Source organism: Callorhinus ursinus, unplaced genomic scaffold (assembly GCF_003265705.2).
Source record: "Callorhinus ursinus isolate GAN/ISIS: 27379988/994484 unplaced genomic scaffold, GSC_fseal_2.0 scaffold51, whole genome shotgun sequence".
Taxonomy (NCBI): Eukaryota; Metazoa; Chordata; class Mammalia; order Carnivora; family Otariidae; genus Callorhinus; species Callorhinus ursinus.
Window position 1 is genome coordinate 428831 of NW_027397113.1, and position 24125 is coordinate 452955.

Sequence of the window (24125 nt, forward strand, 5' to 3'; positions counted from 1 at the left end):
GTCCCAAAGGATGCGGATGCTCCAGAGCCACATAACCCTATGGGAAGAAGGCAGGTGGGACTCCTTGCTGGACTCTTGCATAGGGAGGGATGCAGGGATGCTAAAGGGTCCTGAGCCAGGTCTGGGGCACATAGAAGGGAGTCAGGGTGAAGCAGCCCACAGTTCTTGGGGTACAGCAGTCACCTGCTCATGTTGGCTCTGACTCTGCTGTGGGCTCTGTGGCTTGAAGGCTTTGCATCCTGTGTTGTCCCCTGTGTCTGCTGCAAGATACCCAGATGTTGCAAGGAGCTACTGCCAGGTCCTTATGAGAAGACTTGGCTGGGATTTTCCAAGCCACAGGTGGAGCTACGGAGAGTGTAAGGGCTGACCCTAAGCCAGACATAGGGTTCCACAGGAGGCCCACCAAACTGAGAAGGCAGGCAGCTAATGGGCTGAAAAGGAAGTAGCCTTTCAAACTCATAGATCATTTCCTGGAAGTGTGGGAGCTCCCAGCCCCAAAACAGTGTCTTGAATCTGAGTTTTGCTCTAATCTGGATCCCTATCTCAAGCCTGGCCCAAAAGGGAATCATGCAGGGCAATTTTAATCCACGAGCATCTTGGAACCCAGAGTGCTTAAGCAAGGAGAGGGGAGCAGAGGATAGAGGTCAGGGTGGGAAGGACCCATGGAAGACTAGCTAAGCCATGGCACCACTGAGGCAGGACTAGAGGCATTGGGTCAGGGAGGTGGGTGTGAGGGCTGGGACCCACAGCCCTGCATTCCATTTCTTTTCCATGGTGGAGGGAGAGCACATGGCCAATAAAGGATACAGGTAGGGGGAAGGAACACAAAAGGGACAAATTTGGAGTGCCCCATTGAACTAAATCTCGCTGGGAATTTAAACCTCTCCCCCAAGCTTGCAGGGACACCTCATAACAAAAACCTCATTGCCCCCACTGCCTTTGGGCCTGGAAGAGGATCATCCCGTCCTGGGGTTCCAGCCAGAACCTCATTTATTCAGGAGACTTCTGGGGCACCCCCAGAAATCCCAAGTGCAGAAGAGTTGCTGCTTGAGCAGCCTCATGCTGACACCTGGTGGCCACTTCTAGAATTACAGCAGAAGAGCTCACCGGTCTTAGTACAACTTGGGGTATTCTGGGGAGAGGGCTGAGGGGGCAAAAGGACATTTGTCTGTACAGAGCGGGGCCCCCTACAGCATCAGGGTACAGGTGGGCTCTGCACTTTTCTGTGCTCAGATAGGAGACTTTTATCCATTTCCATCCTGGCATTACAGAACAGGTGGTGGAGGGAGGCCTAGGGGAATTCCCCCCTTGGGGGACTCCCCAACACTAGCGGATGTGGCAAGGCAGATGCCCAAAACCACAGGTGCAACCTGGGACACCTTCCAGAAGCATCGTTGTGTTCTGAAAATTAGAGGGGCACGTATTATATTTGTATCAGAATAAACTCAGATCTATTACTGGGAGGCTCTGGGAAGAATGTTAATGTTAGGACCCCCTTCCCAAGGCAGAGACCCTGGGAGGAGCAGGGGTAGGCTGAATTTTGTTCTCCAAGCCCTCTTGCGAGCAGGGTTTTCCAAATCTGGCCCGATCCCGACACCTTGTGGCCACTTGTAGAAGTGCATCCGCTGCCTCAGAAAGCCTAGTTTCCCTTAAATCAGTAATAGTGCCTCCTGGATAACAACAGGGTCCCTTTACCAAACCCAGGAATGGAGAGAACCCCATCCTGAACAAGCTAGATTTTGTCCCATCGGATACCTTCAGCTTCCTGCATCTGTGCAGCAGGTAGTCTGACCAGCCAGGGGAGATTGCTGGGGGCTGCCTACAGGCTTGAAGGCCCCCAGGCCGCATCACGAGGGCCCTAGGGGCGCCAGGCATGATGGACAGGAGGGGAGCAGTGGACAGGAGGAGGCCTGGAGGCTGACAGGGTTCACGTTCTGGCTCTGCCTGTGGAGGTGGGCAAGCTGGGTCACCCCCTGGGCCTCTGCCTCCCCTGATCTCATGAGTTCCATGTGCCAGGACACAGAGGCCTGGAATCAGTGTCTGGTACAAAGTAAACGCGAATAAACACTCACTATTATACTCTCCTGATGTGAATGCGTATCTGCTCCTGACTCCCCTCACTGTTGGCACTAGAACATTCTTTCCTGGCGCCATATGGGGGTGCAGCCTAGGTGACTGGTAGCGCAGCGGCAGGCCCTGGCTGGTCCTGGTCTCTGCCCCGTTCCTGGACTCTTTTCCATGGGGACCTTCCAGGACCTCAGCCCTGAGGCTCCTCCCTTGGGGAGCTGGTCCTCTTGGCAAGACCCCCCCCCCCACATACCCATGGGCCACATGGCGGGGACCGCATCCACTTCCTCTTGCCCATGATCTTGGGAGGACTACCAGACCCACAGGCTGTCCCAATGCCACCAAGCCCCAGAGAGGGACAGCTTGCTGGACACGGGAAGCAAGCAGCGGAGCCAGGACAGATCGCTGAGCCTAAACCTGGCCTTGGCCTTCCACGACTCCTCACCCACATGCCTGGCCCACGGGGACGATGCTTCCTGGGATGACAGTGGCATCCTGCTAGGGAAGGACCTGATGGCGCAGAGAGGCAAGCCTGCTGATTGGCACAGGCCCTGGGGGGCTCCCCAACACACATGGTGCACCATGCTGGGCCCTCTCAGCAGCCAAGGCAAGGACAGCCTCCTCTGGTTTCCCTCTGAGAGATGAGGAAACTGAGCCCCAGAAATGTTCAGTAACTTTCCCAAGGCCACACAGCCAGGAGCAGCAGAGCAGGGACTTACACCCTGGCCCACCTACCCAAACATCTCTCCCCCTTCAGCATGGCACTGGCCTGGGTGGACACTCTGGCTGGCTCTGATATGCTGAGGCTTGAGGTGAGGGGAGGCACTCACAGGATTTGGCCCATCATGTTCTCCAGACCTCAGCCTGTCCCTTCTTTTTGGTCGGGACTAGCCCGTGCCCAGCCACGAGGAAGGGTATGGGGGGCATCTGTGCAAGTACAGCTGCCACTGTGGCTCCAGGGAATGTGGCATGAGCTGTACCTGACCCACAGCAACAGCCTGATATGGACTTGTCCTCAAGGTTGAGATGCCTGTGTAGGGGCACAAGACACCTCCTCCAGGAAGCCTCCCAGCCTGCCCTCTCTTCTGAGCTCTGACTGTGTGGCTAGAGCTGAGGAGTTTCTCGGCCAACTCTTCCTTTCTCCAGAGCCTGGCCTCTCTGCCACTTCCTTTCCTCACAGCTGGACCGGGGTCCAGAAAGCACCCTCATGGGCAACCAAGGACCAACCCATCCTCTAGGCCTGGAGAGGGCCTTTCTGCCCTTGCCCCACCCCTGCCCCTTAAAGATCTCCTTGATGAGTTGAGCATGTCAGACCTCATGAGAGTACCATGGAGGGCCAGGGAAGGCCAGGGAGGGCTAGGGAGGGTCAAGGAGGACCAGGGAGGATTACAAAGGATCACGGAGGGCCAGGGAAGGCCAGGGAGGGCCAGGGAGGGTCAGGGAGGGTCAGGGAGGGTCATGGAATGTCAGGGAAGGTCAGGGGTGTTAGGGAGGGTCAGGGAAGGCCAGGGAGGGTCAAGAAGGGCCAGAGAGGGCCAGGGAGGGCCGTGGAGTGTCAGGGAAGGTCAGGGGGTATCAGAGTGGGTCAGGGAGGGTCAGAGATGCCAGAGCCCCAGGCCCAGAGCCTCAGCTTCATCCCAGGCCTCCCCAATTCACCTCCTCCCAGCCCCGTTCTTGCTGCCCACTGAGGAAGAACCTGAGGTCTAGGGAGGGAAGAGACTTTCCAAGGTCCCTCAGCGACTGGGCCTTGGGCGTTGGGGGGGCAGGCAAGGTGGCCCCGCGGGAGGCTGGGCTGGAACCGGGCCAAGTTCTGAAGGGAGGATGGCCTTTGAAGAACAAAGGAGTGGGCTCGGAGTCACAGCGGGGATGGCCACAAGCTGGCAGGGCTGCTGGGGCGCTGGCTCTGTTTTCCAAAAACACAGATGGGCCGGGAAGAGGGTCAGAGTGAGGCCGGCGAATGTGGGCCCCCTCCCCCGCCAGGTTCTGATGGCTCAGCAGCCAGCCGAGTCCACTGGAGGGGGTGGGGCCAGCCCAGAAGCTCAGGGGCTTTTGACCCCCGGGCTGGGGGCCTCGAGGCCCACCTCCCTCCCTGGCCAGGCCTAACCCTCATGGGTTCATGGATGGGGAGCCCTGAGTGTGGCGATGGGGGCTCGGGCTCAGCCCCCCATGACCCTGTCACCTTGGTCCAGGGGTCAGCCTCTCGGGTCTGGACATCCAGAGCCTCCCTGGGTGAGGGGAGCTGGGGAAGCGGCACCCACGTCCACCCCCCACCTGACGGATTCCAGCTGCAGCCCAGCCGTGGGCCCAGCAGGGCCCCCAGGATGCCATGGCTCAGCCCAGTGCCTCGGGGGGTAGGGACGGCGGGGTGGCCTTTCAGTACAGCCCCGAGTCCCGCTTCTGGGGGCAGCCTCAGGGACCCCTTGGTGGAGCCTCAGAGCCCGTCGGGACCGGTGCCCCCCCGACCAGTTGCAGGCTGGGGCTGGCAGGTGACCTGGGAGCTCAGGACCGGAGGGGCGGGGGGTGCTGGTGGTGCTTGGCGCCAGTGTAGCCTGACCACACTGCGGGGGACGATGGGGAGGCACCCCTGTCAGCGTCCACTTTCGAAGGAATCTGCCTCGCTGTCCCTGTGCGGAGGCCAGAAACAATAGTGCCGGAGGGAGGGCGGGAGGAGGGCCGGCCCCCACCACCCTGTTTATCTCTGTGCTCCCCAGACCCCTGTCCACCTCTGACCCCAAAATGTTCTTTCTGCAACCGACCTCTCTCCTCTCAGCACTGGGTGGGGACGGGGGGTGGACATGGGACGTGGGGTCCAGCTGGACCCTGCCTGAGGCCTCCCAGGTCCCAGGGCCCCTGCCGCACCGAAGCCTTCCCGCTCGAGGGACCGGCTGGCCTGACGGACCCGCGGCCCCCAGCCCGCAGCCTCCAATTCCTGTGTCCTGCAGACCCCTCAGGAGAGGGCGTGGGCGCCGGCCCCTCCGCGGGCCTCAGGGTCCCACCCCGGGTCCCGGGCCCCCGCCTTTCTGGGGGCCGGGGCTCAGGCTCTCCCTGGAGACTTTCCCAGAATGTTGGGGACCCAGTACTTTCGTCCAGCCTGGTCCCCACTTGGCCGGGGGGCCTGAGACCGTCTCCTTCCTAAGCCTCCAGGCCGCTAGAGCCAGCGTTCCCCACAGCTCCCGTGAGGGCCCCACGGCAGGAGTTCAGAGGCACGGACCCCTCAGAGCAGACCACCGGCCTGGACAACGCTGAGGGACACGCGGCAAAAGTGGGGCTTTGGTGCCCTCTGCTGGTCACATCTGTGAATGGCCCCCCCCCCGGGTCCCCCTGCCTGGCGTGGACAGGTGCCTGCTCAGGGGAGCCACCTGCGCTGGGGGCCTGACCAGGCCTGGGTCCGAGGCAGGCTTCCTAAGGTGGGGACACAGGCGTCTCCCCTCACAGCTTGGCGGGACACAGATGCTGGCCAGGGCTCAGCCCGGGCTCTGCCAGGGGGCCTTTCCAGGAGCTCGGGCCACTGGTTCCTGGTCTCGCTCCCTCTCCTGGACCGGCCCCCCCCAGGCACCAACCCTCCAAGGGCGGCGGTGGGGGGGCACTCCGGCATCCCTGCATCTGCCTCCCTTGCCCCTCAGGGTCTGCTCGGGCCTGGAGAACTTTGAGGATGGTAAATATTTACCAACAGGACAAGGCAAATAATGCCCCAAGGGCCAGGCGGAAGTGCCAGTTTATCGGTGCCAGGAGCAAGTGCAATCTGGGGAGCCAGCCTGGAGGCAGCCACACTGTGAGCACCAGAGGGCCAGACATCCTGGCTCCAGCCTCAGCCTCCCCATTAAGAATATGGGTCCAACAGATCCCACCCCTCGTGGCACTCATGACAGTGGGACACCGACCAGACATGAGAGCAGGTGCGTGGGGTGGGGACCTTGGCCTCTGGTGAGGGGGCTGGGGGACCCGGCATGGCCAGGGGTCTGCTCCTTCACATCCCACTGCCCCTGGCTAAGGGGCATTTGGCCTGGATGCAGCTGAAAGCCACTGCCAGCCTCGCGGGCAAGGGAAGCCCAGGTTCCAAGGGCAGGCAGGGTCTGAGGACATGGGACGACTGTTCTCCCAGTTCCCAGAAGGGGCGGAGCATGGGCCTGGAGGCGGTGGCAGAGCCAAGATCTGTGGGCCTGGCTTCCATGGGGTGACCCGGGGGCTCTGGGAAACTGGGGCATCTGGGGTTCAGTACTCAGGGGGGTGCCAAGCAGGAGGCTGGGTCTGATCCCACCTCTGCCACCAGGGACCCTGGCGACCATGGGCATCCCCTTCTCCCTGCCCCCGGGATCCGTCTGTGTGGGGGGTATGGAGAGTCCTGCACCCACCTTGCCAAGAACACAGCCATGGGGGGCCGAGAGGCTGGTGGGAAAGTCTCGGCAGGAGGGCCTGGGTCTCAGGGCTGCAGTAAGTCTCAGGAGGGAACAGGGAGATGGGCGCCGGCCCAGGCAGGGGGGCCAAGGGGGGCCGCACACCATGCCCGTGTCTCTTGGGTGGGCAGGCTTTCCCACCCCAGTGGACATGAGCCCTCTCCCGAGCCCCCCCACAACGGAAGGGAGTCCTCCAATGATGCCCCCGAGTCCCCAGCACCACCCAAGACCAGCAGCACCTTGAGTCCCAGCAGCTGAGAAGGCCCCATATACTCCTGCCCCCCGCTCCACAGAATTTGCTGGCCCCTGAGGGGGAGGGGGGCACCTGGGTCATCTTTCAGGGTCTTGCCCACCAGCAGGCCAGCCAGGACACGGGCTTGGCCAACTGCTGCCTCCAGGGCACTTCCCCGTCCCAGCTGCGCCCAGGCCTGCCCCCCGGGTGCTTACCTACCTCAACTCCTGCAGGACGCCCCTGCCTCTACCCCTGCAGATGGGGCCACCTGGGTGCTCCCATGGATGATTCACCGCTGATGCCAGCCGCCTCCTCCCCTCCTCTTCCGGGTCCAGTGTCCGGCCGTCCGCTCTAGGGGCGGAGCTAGTTGGGGGACGGCCACATCTCCAGGGGTGTCGATGTCGTGGGGAGGGGGTGGCCCAGGAGGGAACCTGGGGGCTACAGGGAGGCTGCCAAGACAGCCAGGCCCCAGCAGGATGATCTACTTTTGGCCCCGAGGCCGCCTCTGCATGGTCTGCAGCCTCAGGGGGCCCGGGCGCCTGGGCCCCGGCCCAGCCATCCCCAGCCCCGGCCCCGGGCGGAGCCTTCAGGAGAGGCGCACATTGGTTTGGCTTGGGTGGCCGGCTGGCCAGACTTTTGTGCTGCCAGGGTCACCCGCTGACCTCCCAGGCCATGGCCAGCCCAGACAGCCCCCAGGCTCTTTGGCATGCCAGGTGACGGCTTAGGCGGCGTGCCCAGTGGACCCACACTGGAGGATCCCTGAAGGCCTGAACCCAAGTGACCTCATCCTTAGGCCCAAAGGCCCTTCTGGGACTGACCACTTGGTCTGGGGCTGCTGAGCAGGAGGAGAGGGCCGTGGGGCAGCAGGGAGACCCAGCCTGGGCCCTGTGGGCTGCAGTTCTTGGGGCAGCGCAGCTGGGACACCCCTGAGTGCCAGGCCCAAGACTCCTGCCCAGTGCCCATGGGGTCCGAGTCCGTCCCTCAGCTCAAGGCTGCCATGTGGCTTCTACTGATTCCTCCAGGGCACCCGTGGGTTCCTCTGGCTGGATCTGGGCTGGGGCTGGGACGGCCCTGGGCCTGCCCAGAGCAGGGGTGGCAGAGAGGCCCTAGAAAGGCCCAGCCCTGGGCAGCCCCTTGGGCCCTTCTCTGTCCCCTGCCCCTGCAGGACCCCGTCCCCCTCTCAGCCTCCATCAGAAATAGCTCTAAAAGTAGAGCGCTGCAGGGCTAGGCGGGGAGAAGTTGCTGGGGTGTTCTCAATCTCTTTCCTTGGAAAGTGCTCTGGGGGCCCTGAGAGCTCAAGCCTTTTGAGCTAAGAGAATCTGCTCCCAGCCAGTGCCTCAGGCCCCCCAGGCCCCCCAGAGCCCCCGGAGCCCTTCTCTGTCCTGTCCTGAACAGCCAGGGGCCCTGGGACCTCACAGCACCCAGGGCAGGAGCTTGCCTGTGGGCACCCAGTGAGCAAGGGCCAAGCTTGGAGGGGCTGGTGTAGAGAGAACAGGACGGGGGTCCCTGGAAGGGCCCCCACGGCCCAGGCAGTCGCCTTGCCGGCCCCCTGGCCGACACCTCAATCCCCACGCCGCACAGACAACACCCGTAAGGCTCATTCAGAGGGTTTATTGAATAGCTTGGGGTGCAGGGCACGGAAGTCTCAGGGCCACCGGCGCGGGGAGGTGCCCTAGTTGCAGTAATTCTCCAGCTGGTAGAGGGAGCAGATGCTGGTGCAACACTGTTCCACGATGCCCCGCTTCTGCAGGGCCCCCTCCAGGGCCAGGGGCTGCAGGCCGCCCATGCCAGGCGCCCCGCCCAGCTCCACGTCCCTCGCTGCGGGTAAGCAAACAAGGGGGGAGCGGGTCGGGGAGAGAACGCTCTCCCCTGCCTGCCCACCCTCCCGTGCTGGCCTCTGCCAGGACAGCAGGGTGCCTGCCGCCTGGCACGGGGCCCATGCACCCTGCCACCTGTTCCCAGGCCCCGGGGGTGGGGGCGCCAAGGCTGGAGTCTGCGCTCGCGTCCCTCCTGCCCGACACTGGCCAGGGAGCTGGTCACTTGCAGGACGTGACCAAGGGCATGTCATTGTTCTTTTTCACGATCCCGCCCGCCTTCCCCCGGTGCCAGGTGGGAAGCCAAGGTGGGGGCCGTGGGGGCTCACCCTGCGGGTCCTCCACCTCGCGGCGGGCCTTGGGCGTGTAGAAGAAGCCGCGCTCTCCGCACACCAGGTAGAGCGCCTCCACCAGGTGGGAGCCACACAGGTGCTGGTTAACGAAGGCTCGGCTTGGGGCCGGTGCCCAGAGGGCCAGCAAAGCCAGCAGGGGCAGGAGGTGCGTCCAGAGGGCCATGGCGGGGGACGGGGACCTGGGGCACAGAGGGGGTTGAGGCTGGCAGGGTCATGTGCCCCACCCAGGAACCCCACCCTGTGCTCAGCCCCCAAACACTCCGAGGTAGGAGCTCTTGTGCTCCTGGGGCCCAGACACCCCGGACTCCTCAGCGGGGCAGCCCCAGGCTGACGAGGAGCCCACGGGGACACACCTGCTAGCCGTCCGTGTCAGGGTGCAGCTGGTCCCGGGGGGCTGGGTGCTGCGGGGCCCTCCTAGCTTTATAGCTCCTGATCCCACTGCCCACCCCATTAGGGCCCCTAGTGGGGTGGCAGATGGCCGGGGGGCTGAGGCTGCAATTTCTGGATCATTTCCCCAGTGCTGGGTCTGCGGGAATGGCTCCTTGGTCGTCAGCACCTGTGGGTCATTAGAGTCTTAACGAGGGGCCTGATGGCCACTCACAGCTGGGGGAGAATGTCTCCACAGGAGCAGAGCCCCCACCCCCCAGGGCCTTGCCTGAGCCACATTTTCCACATTAGTCCAGGGGAGCCCGGGACCAGAGGAGGGGGCTTCTTCTGCCTGGCCCCTGGACCCCTGTCTGCCCCCTGGGCCCCTTGGATGATGCAAGGCCATGGGGGAGGTGTGGCGGAGCATCTCGTCCCTGCTCACAGCCCTACCCCCACCCCAGCACGGCAACCTTGCTGAGACCCTCAGCACCCAGGGTGCTGCACTGAGGGCCGAGCTTGGGGACCAGCCGCTGTGTGGACACTCGGGCTAGGCCCTGCTTCTCATCTCTGCTGTGGGGGCAGCAGACGACACCCTCTGTCCTGCCCATGTTCGCCCTCCGTGCCACCCCTGCTTCTGGAGGCCCTGCCCGGCTCCCCCATGCTGACCCCTTTCAGACCATCGACTCCCTGGGCTTTCACATATATGGTTGGGGCCCCTGGGGTGCTCCCCAGCCCCCTGGACAGGACCAGGAGAGAGGTCAGGACCCTCTCCCCCTCCCCCTGCCATGTCTAACCGTGACACCACTAGGGTCTGTGACAGGCTGAGCCCTGCCTCCTCCTGTAGCCTCAGACCAAGTGGGCAGGAAGGGTTGGGGGCACCCTGCGCCCTTGCCTCAGCATGGACCCCAGTCTCCAGGCTGGACCCTCTGCCCGGGCAGTCCTGGTCTGTGGCCCCGCACGACCGGGGCACTACAGGGGCCTGGCCCACCTGCTCCGAGCTCAGCAACTCCCCCACGCCGCGCTCGGCCCAGGGTGGATGCCCCTGATCCTGTGGGGTGCCTTCCCCACTGCTGCTTCCGCCTAGGCCTCGCGGCCACCCCCACAGCCACCACGCAGCCCGTGGCCCTCTGTAGCCACGGAGGGTCTGGGGGTCTCTTGAGAGGAACATGCAGGATGGGAAGATGTGGGTGGAGCAGGACCCCGGTGAGAGGGCGGAGCCCAGAGGCCAGTAGAGCTCGGGGGTCAGGGCCAGCCCTCACCCCTTCCCCAGGGTCTCAGTGGGGCTCACAACCCTCAGAAATGGCCCCCACCGGGGTCTCGTGGGCCGAAGGGAGGCAGGTAGGGGAGGCCTGGGATGGGCAAGGTGCTTAGACCACCAGGGAGGGCTGGGGAAGAAGCTTTTGCCCCAGAGGGCCTTGACAGATGAGTAGGAGTTTGCCGGGACTGACATACTAAATGTGTGGCAGGCATGGCTGCCGGGGGTGAGCAGGGCCTGGGACACCGGTGGGCATTTCTCACCCCACAACGAGGGAGGAACCAGGCACATCCCAGGAAGCCCCCAGGCTTGGGCTGGGCCAGCCCTGGAGGATGCGGGGGCTCCCGCTGGAGGGCCATGTCAGACCCCTTGAGTGAGCTGAGGGGCAGCTCACAGAGCCCGGAATCCAGCCCGCAGCTGCCTTGCTGGGGGACTCAGGCCCAGGGAGGTTATCTGGGAACCAGCTCAGCTGGACTCCCCATCAGCACACATTTTGGGGACAATTTCCAGGCCCTGCTCTGTGCGGGTGGGATGCCTCAGGGCCCCGTTCCTGCACCTGCTACGGGCTGGCCCCTGTACCCCTGTCCTCTAGTGGGGACACCCGGCTTGTGGGGAGGGCCCAGCCTGCAGCCCTGCCTTGGAAGCCACACCCACCAAACGCAGAGCTGTGAGCCCCAGGTGCGGCTCCCGATGCCCCTGCCCCCCGGCCCCCACGGGGATGATGCGCTCAGCCAGGACCCCCTCCGCCCCCTGGAGCTGCTGGGAGCTCAGCACAGACTGGTCCTTTGGGGTGAGCAGGGCATCTCCTATCTGGCCTGGGCTGCCTGGTGAGGTCTCAGAGAAGGCGGGAGGCAGAAGAGAAAGCTTTGAGCAAGGCTAGGAGCAGGGGGTGAGGGGCCCCAGCCCTGAGCCCGGCACACAGAGGAGGCCAGGGAGGTGGTCAGAGGGATTCTTTCTTTTATTGAGGTTGCGAGTGGGCGGCGTGGGCAGCATGGGAGGGGCAAGGACACAGCAGGCAGAGCTGAGAAGCAGTGGGGTGGGGGTCCACGGGGTGCCCTCCAGCAGGGAGGGTCTCTGGCGGGCTCTCGGGGTGCCCAGTGATCCAGCCCCTCACGCGGGCAGGGGCCAGGGGGAGGCTAGGGAGGGGTGGGGAGACCTCGGGCCCCTCCCACTGCTCCTAGCTGATGGTGCTCAGCGCATGGGTGAGGGTGTGCAGCTCATCCTGGACGCCCTCCAGGGAGCGCCGGATCGCATGGGGACTGTCCAGCACGTCGATGGCCAGGGTATACGGGTCAAACTTCACAGAGAAGGGGCGTTGGATGCGGGAAGCGTAGTTCCTAGGGAGGGGAGGGCGTATGGACCCTCGGTCACCTGGTGGGGACTCTGGGGCCACTGGGGAGGTGGGGAGGAGCAGGGGCAGCTTGGGGCAGAGTCTGCGGCCCCCAGGAGGGGGGGGCACATCATCAGTGCGGGGCAAGCCCAGGCCCCAAAAGCTTCTTGCGACCGACCAACTGGACAAGATGGGGGATCGAGGCCTGCTCCAAGGGTGGGGGGCAGGGGAAGGACAGGCCATTCCCAAGCGGGCCTCGGCTGGACCCCCATCCCACCCCACCCCTCCAGGAGGCCTTCTTGGGCTGTGTGCCCCAGAGAGCCCCAGGTCTGTTCCTGTCCCCACACTTGCTTGTGGGATCCGGCCCTCCCGCACCTCCACTCTGCACACACAGCCCCTGGGCCTCGGTTTCCCTTAGCTGGAAAACAAGACTCTCTCTGAGGATGAGCAGGTGGGATGCGTCAGGTTTTGCCCCCTCTCCCAGACACCACTGGTCACGCACCCTCAGCCCCCGGCCCTGGAGGCTCCTCGCCCCCTCCAGGCCCCCCGGGGTTCCCCCACCCACCCTCAGCCACCCCTGCCCCTCTGTCCCACCCCATGGCCCCAGCTGTTCAGCAGGCAGGAGGCTGGGAAGGGCCCCACACATCCTTCTTATAAAGGTCAAACTCTGCCTCCTGAAACCTGGCCTTGACCTGACCACCAGTCCGGCAGCTCTCCCCCCCCCCGCCCCCCCGGGACTTTTGGGGGGCCAACGGTGGGAGGGGTGTGCACACCAGGCCCTGCTTGCAGGCTAGCCTAGTCTGGGGGTGTGGTGGGGGGAGTCTCAGCCCTGGGAGCCCTGGCCCACCTGAGCTTGTCCTTGGCGTCGCTGAAACTTTCAGACACAAAGTACACGGACTGGTAGGTCTGGTCCTGGTAGGGCTGCACGGCTGCGGCGTCGGGGTCGAAGGCCCGGATCTCAGGCTCCTCGGACAGGGAGTGCTGGGAGGAGGCCATGGGTCACAGGGCCCCCACGCCCCGGGCCCGGAGGGAACGGAGTGCCGCATCCTGACTCCACACCCTCCCTGCAGGGGTCCTCTAGAGGCCTGGGGACAGCGCAGGACGAGCTTCCCCGGTCATCCCCTGCTCCCACCTCCCCGGGAGCCCCAGGGTGAGCACCCTCCTGGCCGGGGGGCCACGGCAGGGGCGGGCCTCACCAGGAGCTCCCCGTAGGAGGACAGTAGCCCAGCGCCGTAGGCCTTCACCTCGCCATTCTGCTTACACAGCCCGAACTCCACCGTAAACCAGTACAGCTGGGGGGACAGCACTGCAATGGTGCCCGCAGCCGCGGCCCCGCCAGCCCCCGACGCTCGGCCCCGCCCCACCCCCAACCCCGGCAGAGCCCGGCCGGCCCTGGGAATCACAGCGGAAAGGTAACAGTCCCTGGACAGAAGAGGGGCCCTCAGCCCCGACGGGGGCCCCTCCGGCCTGAACCCAGGTGTCCTGAGCACGCCCCGCAAGGCCCTGCAGGGGAAGGCACCCACCGTGGACAGCTTCTCGATTTCCTCATCAGAAGCCCCCAAGGACGCGAGCCCGATGTCCTGTGGAGGCAGGAGACTAAGAAGGGAGGGGCTCGGCCCACCCCTACATGGGCGCCTGCATGCGGTGAGGGTGCTCCAGGGGCCCTCTGGGGTTTCGGGGACCCTCCCAGGATGTGGGCAGCCTCCCAGGATGGGGGATCTTTCCCAGATACAGAGGTCCTCCAGGTATGCAGGGGGCCTCCGAAGATGGGGGACCCTCCTGGGATGCAGGGACCCTCCGAAAATGGGGGACCCTCCTGTGATGCAGGGACCCTCCTGGGATGCAGAGGCCCTCCGAAAATGGGGGACCCTCCTGGGATGCAGGGACCCTCCCAGGATCAATCCAGGGACCAGGACAGCTCTCTGCTGTTCTTCAGGAAGCCAGCAGGTGGCAGCACAGGCCATGGGACCCCGCGCCCCGGCCCCCGCTTGTGGGCTCGGCAAGCAGCAGGGCTGACTCATTTTTATAAGGAGGTTTTCCTAGAGTGGGTCCAAGCACACCCGCCATGGCCCACCCGCCCCTCTATTCCAGGATCATCCAGTCTCCTTGAAGCCTCCTGGACCCAAGCGGATAATGTCCAGCCGCCAAGGGACTCAAGCATGGTGCCGGGGATGGCCGGCAGGTGCAGCCCCCCGGCCCCGGACCACAGTGGCCCCCGCCTGAGGCCTGAGACACACCTGGGAGAACTGAGCAAAGGTCCGGTCGGCCAGCATGGGCACGTGCCCCAGCAGCTCATGGCAACAGTCCCTGTGGGGGTGGGGAGAAGGGGCGGCTGGGGGGCTGGGGGGCCGACAGCCCGCCCCCTGCACCCTCCCCCACGTTCCGTCTGCTTGCAGGTGGGCACCCCTCTGGTCCCGTTGCGCGAGGCCGGGCAGCAGGCTGGGCAGCAGGGGCGGGCCCCGTGGGGAGCAGGTGCACACTCACGGCTCGGGGGAGTGCATTGGCGAGGACGCGTGTCGGATGTACTGGGTGCACTGGAACACTCGGAAGGCCAGGCTGGCCAGGAAGTCCCTGGCGGACAGCAGGCCGGCCACGGGCCGCAGCTGGAAGCCCGTCCGCTCTGCAAGGGCCATGGGAGTCAGGGCACCAGGCTGGGTGGGCGCCTCCCTCCTGCGGGCCCCTCCCCTGCGGCCCACGCACCCTTCAGGAAGCGGGACACATCCTCCAGCTGGGGGATGCTGTCCTCCCGGTAGCCGCTGAAGCGCTCCAGCAACTGGAAGGCCTCCAGGTGCTCCCGGCAGGCGTGTGTGACGTAGAGGCCCTTGAGGGTGGTGTAGACCTCCTTCCTGCAGGCAAGGGTCTCAGGCCTTGCTGCGGGGCTCCCGTCCCCACGTGGCCATGTCCGCTGGCCACCCAGACCCCGGCCCCTCCCCACATAGAGCGGCCCGTCCTTGTGGGTGCTCCTCTCTGCCCCCCCCCACCCGGGGAGGCTCTGCAGGGGCCCCCACTGCAGGCCTCTCGCTGGACCCTGAAGACCCTGGCCACTGGGGGGGCTCCGAGGGACAGAGGGCCGCGGGGATGACCGGACCCAGCAGCAGCCTCTCCTCCCAGGTGGACGGTCAGGGCCTTGGGAAGTCCCTCCTCTCCCCGGCCTCCACACACGGCCCTTCTTGTCCCCTCTGCCCCGGGAGGGCCACCGGGGTCTTACCAGGTGGCAGTCTCCTCGGCCGTGTATTCCACGCGGGGAATAGGGTCGCCGCTGCGGAGTGGGTGCGCAGTCAGCAGGGGCCTCTCGGGGAGGGCGGGCAGGGGGGCGGACAGGAGGGGCTTGGGGCTGAGCACCGGCCGGCCGCGGGGCCTCGGCAGCTTCCTGTTTGCTCGGCTGGGCTCGGGGCCCCGAGCCAGTGGCCACAGTGACGGCGCTGGTGACAGAGATGGCCCGCCCCCCTGCCAGTGTGAGGCTCCAAGACGGGGTCTGGCTCCCCGAGGCCGAGGCCGGCAGGGTCCTTACTGCTTGTACTGGAACGCGATCTCCGCGATCAGCTTCCGGCGCTGGCGGTACGCCTGGTCCGAGAAGCCCTGGGGGCAGTGCCGCCCGCGCTCAGGAGGTTGCCCGCCCGCCACCTCCCTGCCCGATGCCCCCCTGCCCCCCCGCCCCCCCCTCCCTTCCCTCCCCCCCCCCCCCCCGCCCACCGGCTGCCCCTTCCCTGCCCTGCACAGCAGGGTGCCTGGGGGCGGCACCGAGCCCGGCCTCGGTGGTTCTGCCGGGAGCCGGGCAGCAGACAGACAGAGTGACGCCCCATCCATGACACCCTGGCCATGAGAACAGGGGTACAGGAGGCCAGGAGGCCCGGGGGCACCCGCTTACCGGATGATCCAAGTCCAGGTCAGGGTCAAACTTGGTGACCAGATGGTGACACTTGTCCAGCTCAGAAACTTTCCTCGGGAACCAGAGGACTTCATGGGGGGCGGAGGGAACAGGGGCCTGCATGAGCGTCAGGCCGGCCTGCAAGCAGCCTCCCTTGCGGCTTCCTCGGCAGGGCCCGGGGTGGGGGGTGGGGGCGTGACCGCGGGCAGGGCCCAGAGGTGCCCGGCAGCACACAGATGGGCGGAGGGCCTGAGCCGGCAGAGCGGGGACCCCCTAGGCCTCACGTGTGGTCCCCTCAGGGGTCCCCTGCGGAAGCTTCTGTGTCCCCATCTCAAGGTCACGGGTTGCCCACAAGGACAGGGGAACCAGCCTCACCCTTGCTCTCCCCAGCGCCACGCACGTCCTCCGCCACCCGGCGCACAGAGCTGAGCAGGGCGGGCAGGTCGGCGCTGGGCACCTCACAGCGCACAAAGTACTCCAGGTGGGGGCCCCCTGCCCGTGGCTTCTGGGCGGGCCGGGTCTCCAGATGGTGGATTTGGGCCTCAAACGTCTTAGGGAGCAAGGGAGAGACAGAGAGAGACGGAGAAAGACAGAGATGGAGAGACAGAGAGATGGAGAGACAGAGAGAGACGGAGAAAGACAGAGATGGAGAGACAGAGAGATGGAGAGAGAGACAGACACGGGAGGGAGGTGAAGGGGGTGGGAAGGACGAAGCTCCGTGGGCTCAGCTCCTGCGGCCCCGCCCTGGATGTGTGCGGCCAGGAACACCCAAGCCCTCCTCCACACTCGGGTCAGAGCCTGCGGCCTGGGGAGGGCTTGCGGCTGGGAGGTGGGGTTTTGTCCAGTTTGTGTGATGGGAGTCCTCAGCGCGGCCCCTCCACCCAGTCTTCTGGGTGACGGGACTCGGAAGGTCCGCCACCCCTGGTGGCCTCATCTGGGGCTGGGGGGCGGGCCCTGGGCCCCACTGCGGCCCCCGCACCCAGGAGGCTCAACGCCCCGCTCAGCGCCACTGAGCGCCCCGGGGCCTGGCAGGAAGGCTCTGCTCGCCGCCACCTCCCATCCGTCGCCCGTTACCCAGCAACAAGGATGCAGGATCTCGACGGGCCCTCGGGCCACACAGATGTCCAGGAGCTGGAGTCCGGCTCTAATGTCATTTGGGAGCCTGTGCCAGGAACCTATGTCCCGCCCGGGCTCATGTGACCAGAGCAACTAATACCATCCACCATCACATTAGCCGGAGCCCGTCAGGGGCAGGTGGGGGTGGGGACCCCTACTTTCCAGGCTGCCCTGCTGGGAGCCACATGTGCTGCCCCCATGTGTCACCCTGTGTGTGACGTGGTGGGTGTGGGGATGGCAGGGGGTCAGGGCTCGGTGGGTGGTTTGGGCTCAGGGAGTTCCCGAGACCATGAGGGAGACTTTGAGGGCCGTGGGGGCCCCCCAGAGCTCTCAGGGTGCAAACCCCCAGGCCCAGGGCTCCTGAGACCCTCTCCCTGGTGGCCCTCAGTGAGCAGCCATGCCTCTGCATGAGTGTCCCGTGGAGGGGACACCGTGTCCGCACCAGCCAGCCTCACCTCAAATGCCTTCACGGCCCGGGACAGAGACGCGGCCTTGGCGCCCCGTAGGGTGAAGAGCAGATTCAGCACGGCCTTCCCGTCCTTGTCCTTGAACACTGCGGCCTCTAGGGGGTCCCCGGGCTCCGAGGAGGCGGCCGACAAGGCCTCGGCCTTCTCCCGCTCCTTGCGAGCGTCCTCGATGAGGCTCTGTCGCCGCCCGACGAAGCGTGGGGACTGCGGTGCAGGACACGCCCAGCTCCCCCCTGCACTCGGCCGCCCCCAGACCCCGTTCCAAGCCCCCCCCCCGCCCCCGTGTCCGTGAGCCCCTGCTGTGCCCACGGGAGGGACTGGCTGGCCGGGCCTCGCCTGCTGGGGCGGAACTAAGAGCCTGTCTCCACCCAGTGGGGCTTGGGGGGTGGCCGGGAAGATGTGGAGCCACGGGCTAGGGCCCGGTGTGGTGGGAGGATGGGCCCACGGCACCCACATGCTGCCTTGCTTCTGTCCCCGGGTCCCAACCGGACGAGGTGACAGGAGGGGTGACTCGGGACCCTGAGGTGGACGTCGGCCAGAGCACTGGGGAGGGCAGGGAACACGGGGTCTGGCTCCTGGGAGGGAGCCTGCCACACTGAACGACGTCACCTCGGCACCCCAACCCCGGCCCTTCCCCACAGCACAGGGACATGGCCAAACTTGGTCCACAGCCTGTCCCCAAGACCGTGAGCCCCCAGGCCAGCGTGAAGGAGGAGCTGAACGTCTGAGGCTCGTCCCTTGGAGCTGAACTTCCAAGAAGGTTCTGGTGTCCTCGGGTCTTGGAACATGGTGGGGAGGGTGCAGGAGAAGCCCCTCGAGCCCCCGCTTGGCCTCGGGGGTGTGAGCAGAGCAGGGCTGCAGCCCCGGGTCAGGGAGCACCTGCAAGGCTGGGTGGGCCCCGGGAGCTGGGTGTGGAGGACGTCTCACTGAGAACCCAGGGCGGGGGGGGGGGGCAGTTCTCTGAGCAGGTGCCTGCAAATCACATTTCCGGATCCCAAACCATGTTTTCATTCAAGGTCTAAAAACAGAGCCCATTTGAAATGTTTGGGAGCTGATTATTCTGGGGCATCCTTGAGGACATGCAAGACCCCTCCTCTGGCCTGAGTGGTCTCCAGTTATCCAGCCTCATGGAGGTGAGGATGCCCGGCATAGACCTCCTGCCCTCGGGGGCCCCCAGGTGCTGGGTGATGCCTTGGGGACTGTCCTGGTGGTCAGAGGGGCCCAGGGTGGCTAGGCAGGGGAGGTGGGATTCAAGACAGGAGGTCATACGTGGGTACGAATGCGTGGCCGGTGGACAGGTGGATGACGATGGAAATCGCCCTGGAGCCCCGATCACCCTTGGGCTCATGGGAGACTGGGGTCTGCCCCTCCGTGTGGCCAGCACCTCCCCCCAGGAGTCACCGCCAGGGCCCAGGGCACTGTCACACACACACACACACACCGGGCCGGGGAGGAACCACCCACAGAGCTTCAAACACCCCCCAGTGGGGTGGTTGGGGGTCACCTACCAGCCTGGGCAGAGCAGATGCTCAGGGCCAGGACCCCACACCGTGCCCAGGCCCGAGGCGTCATATAGACCCCGAGTCCGGGTACCCTGCCAGCCTTCAGGGGACACCCCTGCACTTCCAGCCCATGCTGGCCACCAGGCACCGGCAGCCCCCTTACCATGATGGCTTCGGCCTGCTTGGCATCCAGCTCGGAGACCGCCCTGCGGAAGCCCTTGGCCTGGGGCGAGGCGGAGCTGGGAGTGGGCATGGCGCTGGTGTCCGTCCGGGGCTCGCCTCCACGGCCCTCTGCCGGGCGGCCTCTTATAGGCTGAGCTGACGTCTCCCACCTCCCACCTCCCCGCATCCTCTCCTGCCGCCTGCCGCCTGAGGGAGGCGGTGGGCGGGAGCGAAGACGCACAGGAGAAAGGGCTCTGTCCCATTAAATCTAATTGCGTCCCCGCTGCAGGCGCCCAGCAGGGGTACGGCCCTCGCTCTGAATCACCTCAGCTCCAGAGGACGGGCTCTGTGGGGCTGGGGACAGCTGGCATCCCCTTAGCTCCACACGCCAGGTGGGGGTGACAGTGGGTACACAGGGAGGTACTATTCCGGGCGCCCCGAGAGTGCACGTGGCAGGTGGCCTGGAAACCCCCCGGGGGAGAAATCCAGACTCCAACCTGGGATGTCAGGAGAACATTTGCTTTTCCAGAAGATTCTTCATCAAATTTCCCAGCAGGATCCCACGGCATGTTTCCATTAGATGCCACCAGCAGGAGCGTTAGCTGTCCCTTGTCCCATTTCCCTGGGCCTGATCCCCAGGCACAGCCTGTGAAACCTGGAATGTTCCAGAAAGGCCCATCCCTCCAGTGTGAGGAACTTGGGAAGCGGAGGGAGGGGTGTCTGGCTGGGCAACCCCTCTCCTCCAGGACCTTCCCCCAAACCGGTCTGACCATGACACTCTTACTTCCCCACCCTCTATGGCTCCCCATCGCCCTCCAGAAGCAGCCTGAGAGCTCAGTCGGTACAGAGGGAAGTGCCTCCTCCCACCTCCCCCTGCTGATCTTCTCACCCTTGGCTGCTCCCACTTCCTGCTCCAAGAGGGCCTGGGGGTCCGTGATACCCAGTTTGCAATATTCACCCCCTTCTTCTCCTGGTGAGCTCCTATGCATTCCACGAAACCCAGCTCAGCCACCATTCATTCTGTGACGTCTGTGCCTTCTTGTCCTTGATATTAACCTCCCTCCTCTGCCAACACCCTGAGGCCAGGACCCCCAGCTGCTTGGCCCACTGCATCTCCCGGTGCCTGGTGTGGGCCTTGGCCTGACATCTCCTAGACTCTGGGCTCAAGACCATGTCTCAGTGGCCTCTGCCACTAAGGCCTGGCCCGGAGGAGGTCTTCCATAGGGATGCCGGTATGCCCTGAAGACCCTGGAAGAATTTGCTCCGAGATCCCCAGGGTGCGGGCCGGGGCCGGCCTCTACCCCAGGGCACCAGGGTCCCCAGCCAGCATCCAGGCCTCCTGGAACTCTGGGCAGGCTCTCCTCTGCCCGTCCAGGGTGGGCTACAAGGGATCACTTAGGGATGCGGATCCAGGCCTGCCGGTTTGCCCAGGGGGGCGCCGGGCAGGGGGTTAAGCACTGCGCCGGAGGAGCGGCTGAGTGTGGATTTAACCTTTCAGCAAATGTCTTCTGCTGACACAAATATTGTTTTTTAATTCCTTTGCCTACCTGAGCTGGCATGGGCCTGCACGGAGGCTCCGTGGGGGCTAAGCTTCCTTCCCCGGGGCCAGGTGGCAGCGGGCAGGAGGGCGGAAGCTGCGGACTCCCGAGCTGCGTGCTGCCTCCTCTGGCCTCCGGCTTCCCCTGACCAGGTGTCTGTCTGTCAGTGCATAGGCGGTCCATCCTGGGAAGGCTTTCCTACACATCCCTGCCCTGCAAGGCTGGCTGACCAACCTGGGTGCAGTCCGGGCCGTTCCTCCTCACCCCCGGGTCCACCCCGGCCAGCATCTTCTTTCCTGGCTAGACAACCTCGTGTCCTCTCTCTGGCCCGCGGCTCGCCCTGCACCCAGGGTCTCCGGGGCTCGAGGCCAGACGGTGATCTGTAGGGCCTGCCTGCAGACAGCTGAGGCGTCCGTAGACCTGTCCTGCAGAGGGGAGACTGAGGCCCCAGGCAGGTGATTTCTCTGGGTGCTGCAGCCTCCCGAGCCCGGGATTCCCAGCTTGCAAGACATTCCTTTCAAGGATCCAGGGCCTCAGGCCACAAGAGGCAGACTGAGACCAGTGGCCCCCGCCCCAGGGAGAGAGGGTAGGGCTTCAAGCCACTGCAGAGGAGGTGGGCACCAGGAGAGAACATGGGGTCTCTGCTACCCAGATAGCCCTGGGGCTATAAGCCAGTCTTGGGGGGGCAGGGTGAGGAGCAGAGCGTCCGGGACCCAGTGCAGTGGGGGTGCGCTCTGGGGCCCAATCGGGAGGAGGGCCAGCCCCCAGTGCAGCCCCCCGCCCCTCCCATCACCCTGAATAATCCCAGCAGTCAGGCGGGGCACTCAGCACCAGTGGCCTCTTTGTGCCCCGGCCTCCAGAGGACGTAATGGCCCATAATGACAGTGTGCAGCTCCCTGGCATCGACCAGGTGCCTGGTGTGGGGCAGGGGTGGGGCAGGCGGCCTCCAGCCTCAGGTTCGGGGCCTGTCTCGAAGGCAGGGCTGCTCCCCCCGGGCCCCCTGCCTTGCCCACTGCGGGACCCCCGCCCTTGCTCTCCTCCCCAAACCACAGGAGGGCCCAGGCTGAGCTGCCGAGGGAACCCGAGGGGGGCACCTCCCCGGGGTCCTCATCCCATGGCTCTGCAGGGCCCCACCGTCGAAAACCACCTGTGAAGAGTCAGGTTTGTGCTCCCCGGCAATCGGGGGTCAGAGGTTGTTCCATGGTGTGAGCAGGATGAAGGTCTTTGTCAGTGGGCACCGTCTGTGTCCTGGGAGAGGCACACATCTGTGGGACACACAGCCCCGGGGCCCCAGGCAGCAGGTCTCCAGAGCAGCCCCTCCAGAGCCTGCAGCCTGGGACCAGGGTCCCTGCTCACAGGGAGACGGGCCTGCACGGGCACACACCACATCCCTCGGAGGATTTGGGGGCACTCCGGATGTCATGCTGCCCTGGGCCACCCCTGGGTCCCCATGGTCCTTGGGGGCTGCAGGGGACAGGGAGGCCTGTGTCCTACCCCTCCTGCCCGGGGCCGCCCACCTCCAGCCTCAGCGCAGCCCCGGGGCTCCGGGGCCTTTCTCTGCGTTTGGGGACAGGCAGGGGAGCAGTCGCCCACCCTCCCCCACACTGGAAGAAGACCCAAGATTCCTGCCACACCGGCCCTGTCAGAGCTGAAATGTCAAAGCAATTAGCTCTAACGAGGCCATCGGATGGAACAGAGCAGCTGGGCAAGCCGGCGGGGGCAGGTCGGACCCAGAACCACCGCCCCACCAGTCGATCCGATGCACTCAGGATAATTGGGCATTTGGGAGTCAGACCTGCAGGAAGAGACAGGGGAGGAGCGGGCCATGTCTCCCCTGCCCCCCACCCCATCCCCAGGCCCCCCTGCAGCAGTGACCCGCTTGGCTCCCTTCCCCAGACCAAGTCCTGCCTGGCCCCCAGGCCCAGTGGCCGCGCCTCCTCCTCCAGGCAGACCTCCCTCCTGCCTCTTGTCTGAGCTCCCTTCAGACCTCCCTGTCAGCTCCGTTGCCAGGCTGACCCCTCATTGGGGCGGGGGGATGGGCTGGCAGAAGGTTGGGCTCTGGGCTCAGTGCTGGCAATCCACCTTTGGGAGGGTGGGAAAGGGGATCCTGACTCTGGCCCCTGTCCCGTCCCCATGGGGAGGAGGGGCACCAGGTCCCACTGACACCCGGGATCAGTGCTCTCGGGCCTCTGGAAAAGCTGTCCACGCCTTCCCTAAGAGTGCCTGTCCTGGGGTCCTTCCAGCGGGGGCCTGGGGCGGGGCAGCTGGGCTGGGCATCCCTGTGCTGACATGGAAGGGACGGCAGGACCCGGGTGTGGTCAGACCCAGCCCCTGCACGAAGGAGGGAGGGCCTGCAGGATTTGCAGGGGCCAAGGGGACTGGGCTGGGGTGGCGAGGGGAACCAGATGCCCCGGAGCCAGGTGGCCCTGGCCAGCGAGAGGTCTCTGTAGTCCTCGGTGACTCCCAACCCCCGGAGCACCCCGACTCCTCACTGCTCAGGTGCCTTTGAGGGGCAGGATGCTGGCCTCACACCGGGCTCCGGCAGAAGGCTCCAGCCCCGTCACCTGCAGAGGCCGACATGGCTCTGTGAGCGCCCCTGGGCATGTGTGCAGCCAGGCTCGGGAGCCCATGCTCACAAGCTCCGCTGGTAGCTTTAGCAGTCTGTGCGTGAGTGTGCCCATGGGAGCGTCCGTGCACGTGGATGGGTGTTGAGTGGTGCTTGTGTGTGCGGGTGTGTGCATGCAGTGGGCAGCTGGGCCTCAGAAGGTCTGACCGGCCGCGGTGGGCTGACCCGTGGGGTGGCTCCTGGCTCCACGTCCCTCCAGACCCTCACTCCATGTCACGGCCGAGGCCTCAGCTTCCTGCCAGGTGCTCTGGGTTCCTTGGGATCCGTCCCCAGGCCCCCCACCCCGCCTGGTCCCTGCAGTGACTCCGTTCGCCCGCCGCCCCCTCCCACCGGCTCTCAGTCGGCTGACAACGGAGCCCGCTGAAAGACAAGAGCGACGTGCCGTTCTCATTAGTCACTCGGGGGCAGGCACTCACAGCTGTGTTTTCATAGCAGCACGTGGGCACAGTGACAGGCCCCGTGCCCGCCCCCCGCCAGCCCTGGGGTCCCAGTCACCTGCCCCTAGTCCTGCTGCTCCAGGCTCCCAGCGCTCTCGGCGACGAGGGACTGCCTCTTCCCTTGACCCTGCCCAACCTACAAGGGAGCCAGCTTCCGGCTATGGGCCCGCAAGGCCCCGGGCTGCATTAGCAGAGGCACGGGGGCCAAAACTCAGGAGGGGACAGAGTGCTCTGCCTGATGTGCCCAGAGCACACGAGCTGAACGTCTCAGCTGAACATCCGGGCAGCCAGGGTGGGTTCCTGGAGGCCCCCCCGCCCCGGGCTCTGCTTGGCCCGGCTGGTTCCAGGTGCCCAGCGCCTCCTCAGCCCTCCTCTGGCCGGCCCGCTGGAAGCGCCTAGGGGGCCCATGCCACTGCATCCCCGGGCCACAGGCACCTCTGCCGTGCTTCCTGCACCCCTCCACTGGCAGCAGGCTGGAGGTCGGGGGCTGCCCAGGACTGAGGTCCCCTCTGGGTCCCGACCCCATCCGCCCGCAGTCCCACGCAGCCTCACCACCTGCCTTCCCGGGTGGGGAGTGTGGGGCCGCCCGCGCCTGCTC

The 24125-nt window shown here is 65.5% G+C and overlaps 3 protein-coding genes across 5 annotated transcripts in view; all 3 read right to left on the reverse strand.

Annotated features, from left to right (window-relative positions):
* Positions 1-7229, reverse strand: part of IGF2 (insulin like growth factor 2) — a 28239-nt gene extending 21010 nt beyond the window's left edge. The window contains exon 1 of the mRNA XM_073883332.1: positions 6913-7229. The gene's annotated coding sequence lies outside the window, so the exon portion shown is untranslated. The remainder of the gene's footprint in view (positions 1-6912) is intronic.
* A 1136-nt stretch (positions 7230-8365) lies between these two features.
* Positions 8366-9271, reverse strand: INS (insulin). The gene is made up of 3 exons (XM_025879485.2): positions 9214-9271; positions 8837-9039; positions 8366-8511 (listed from the first exon to the last, which is right to left on the reverse strand). Exons 2-3 carry the CDS (start codon positions 9021-9023, stop codon positions 8366-8368), a joined length of 333 nt encoding a protein of 110 aa, XP_025735270.1. The 5' UTR covers positions 9024-9039; positions 9214-9271.
* Positions 9272-11421: 2150 nt separating this feature from the next.
* TH (tyrosine hydroxylase) lies at positions 11422-19101 on the reverse strand. Of its 3 annotated transcripts, none has more exons than XM_073883300.1 (13): positions 18928-19101; positions 17251-17439; positions 16055-16229; positions 15680-15768; positions 15323-15390; positions 15020-15070; positions 14512-14657; positions 14296-14431; positions 14049-14118; positions 13335-13391; positions 13008-13103; positions 12659-12792; positions 11422-11818 (listed from the first exon to the last, which is right to left on the reverse strand). In XM_073883300.1, the coding sequence occupies exons 1-13, from the start codon at positions 19015-19017 to the stop codon at positions 11659-11661; spliced, it is 1461 nt and encodes a 486-aa protein (XP_073739401.1). In that variant the 5' UTR covers positions 19018-19101; the 3' UTR covers positions 11422-11658. The 3 variants fall into 3 exon arrangements, with proteins under 3 accessions (XP_073739401.1, XP_025735069.1, XP_073739402.1); XM_025879284.2 differs by having other exon boundaries at positions 17251-17466; XM_073883301.1 differs by lacking the exon at positions 13008-13103 and having other exon boundaries at positions 17251-17466.
* Positions 19102-24125: the final 5024 nt, after the last annotated feature.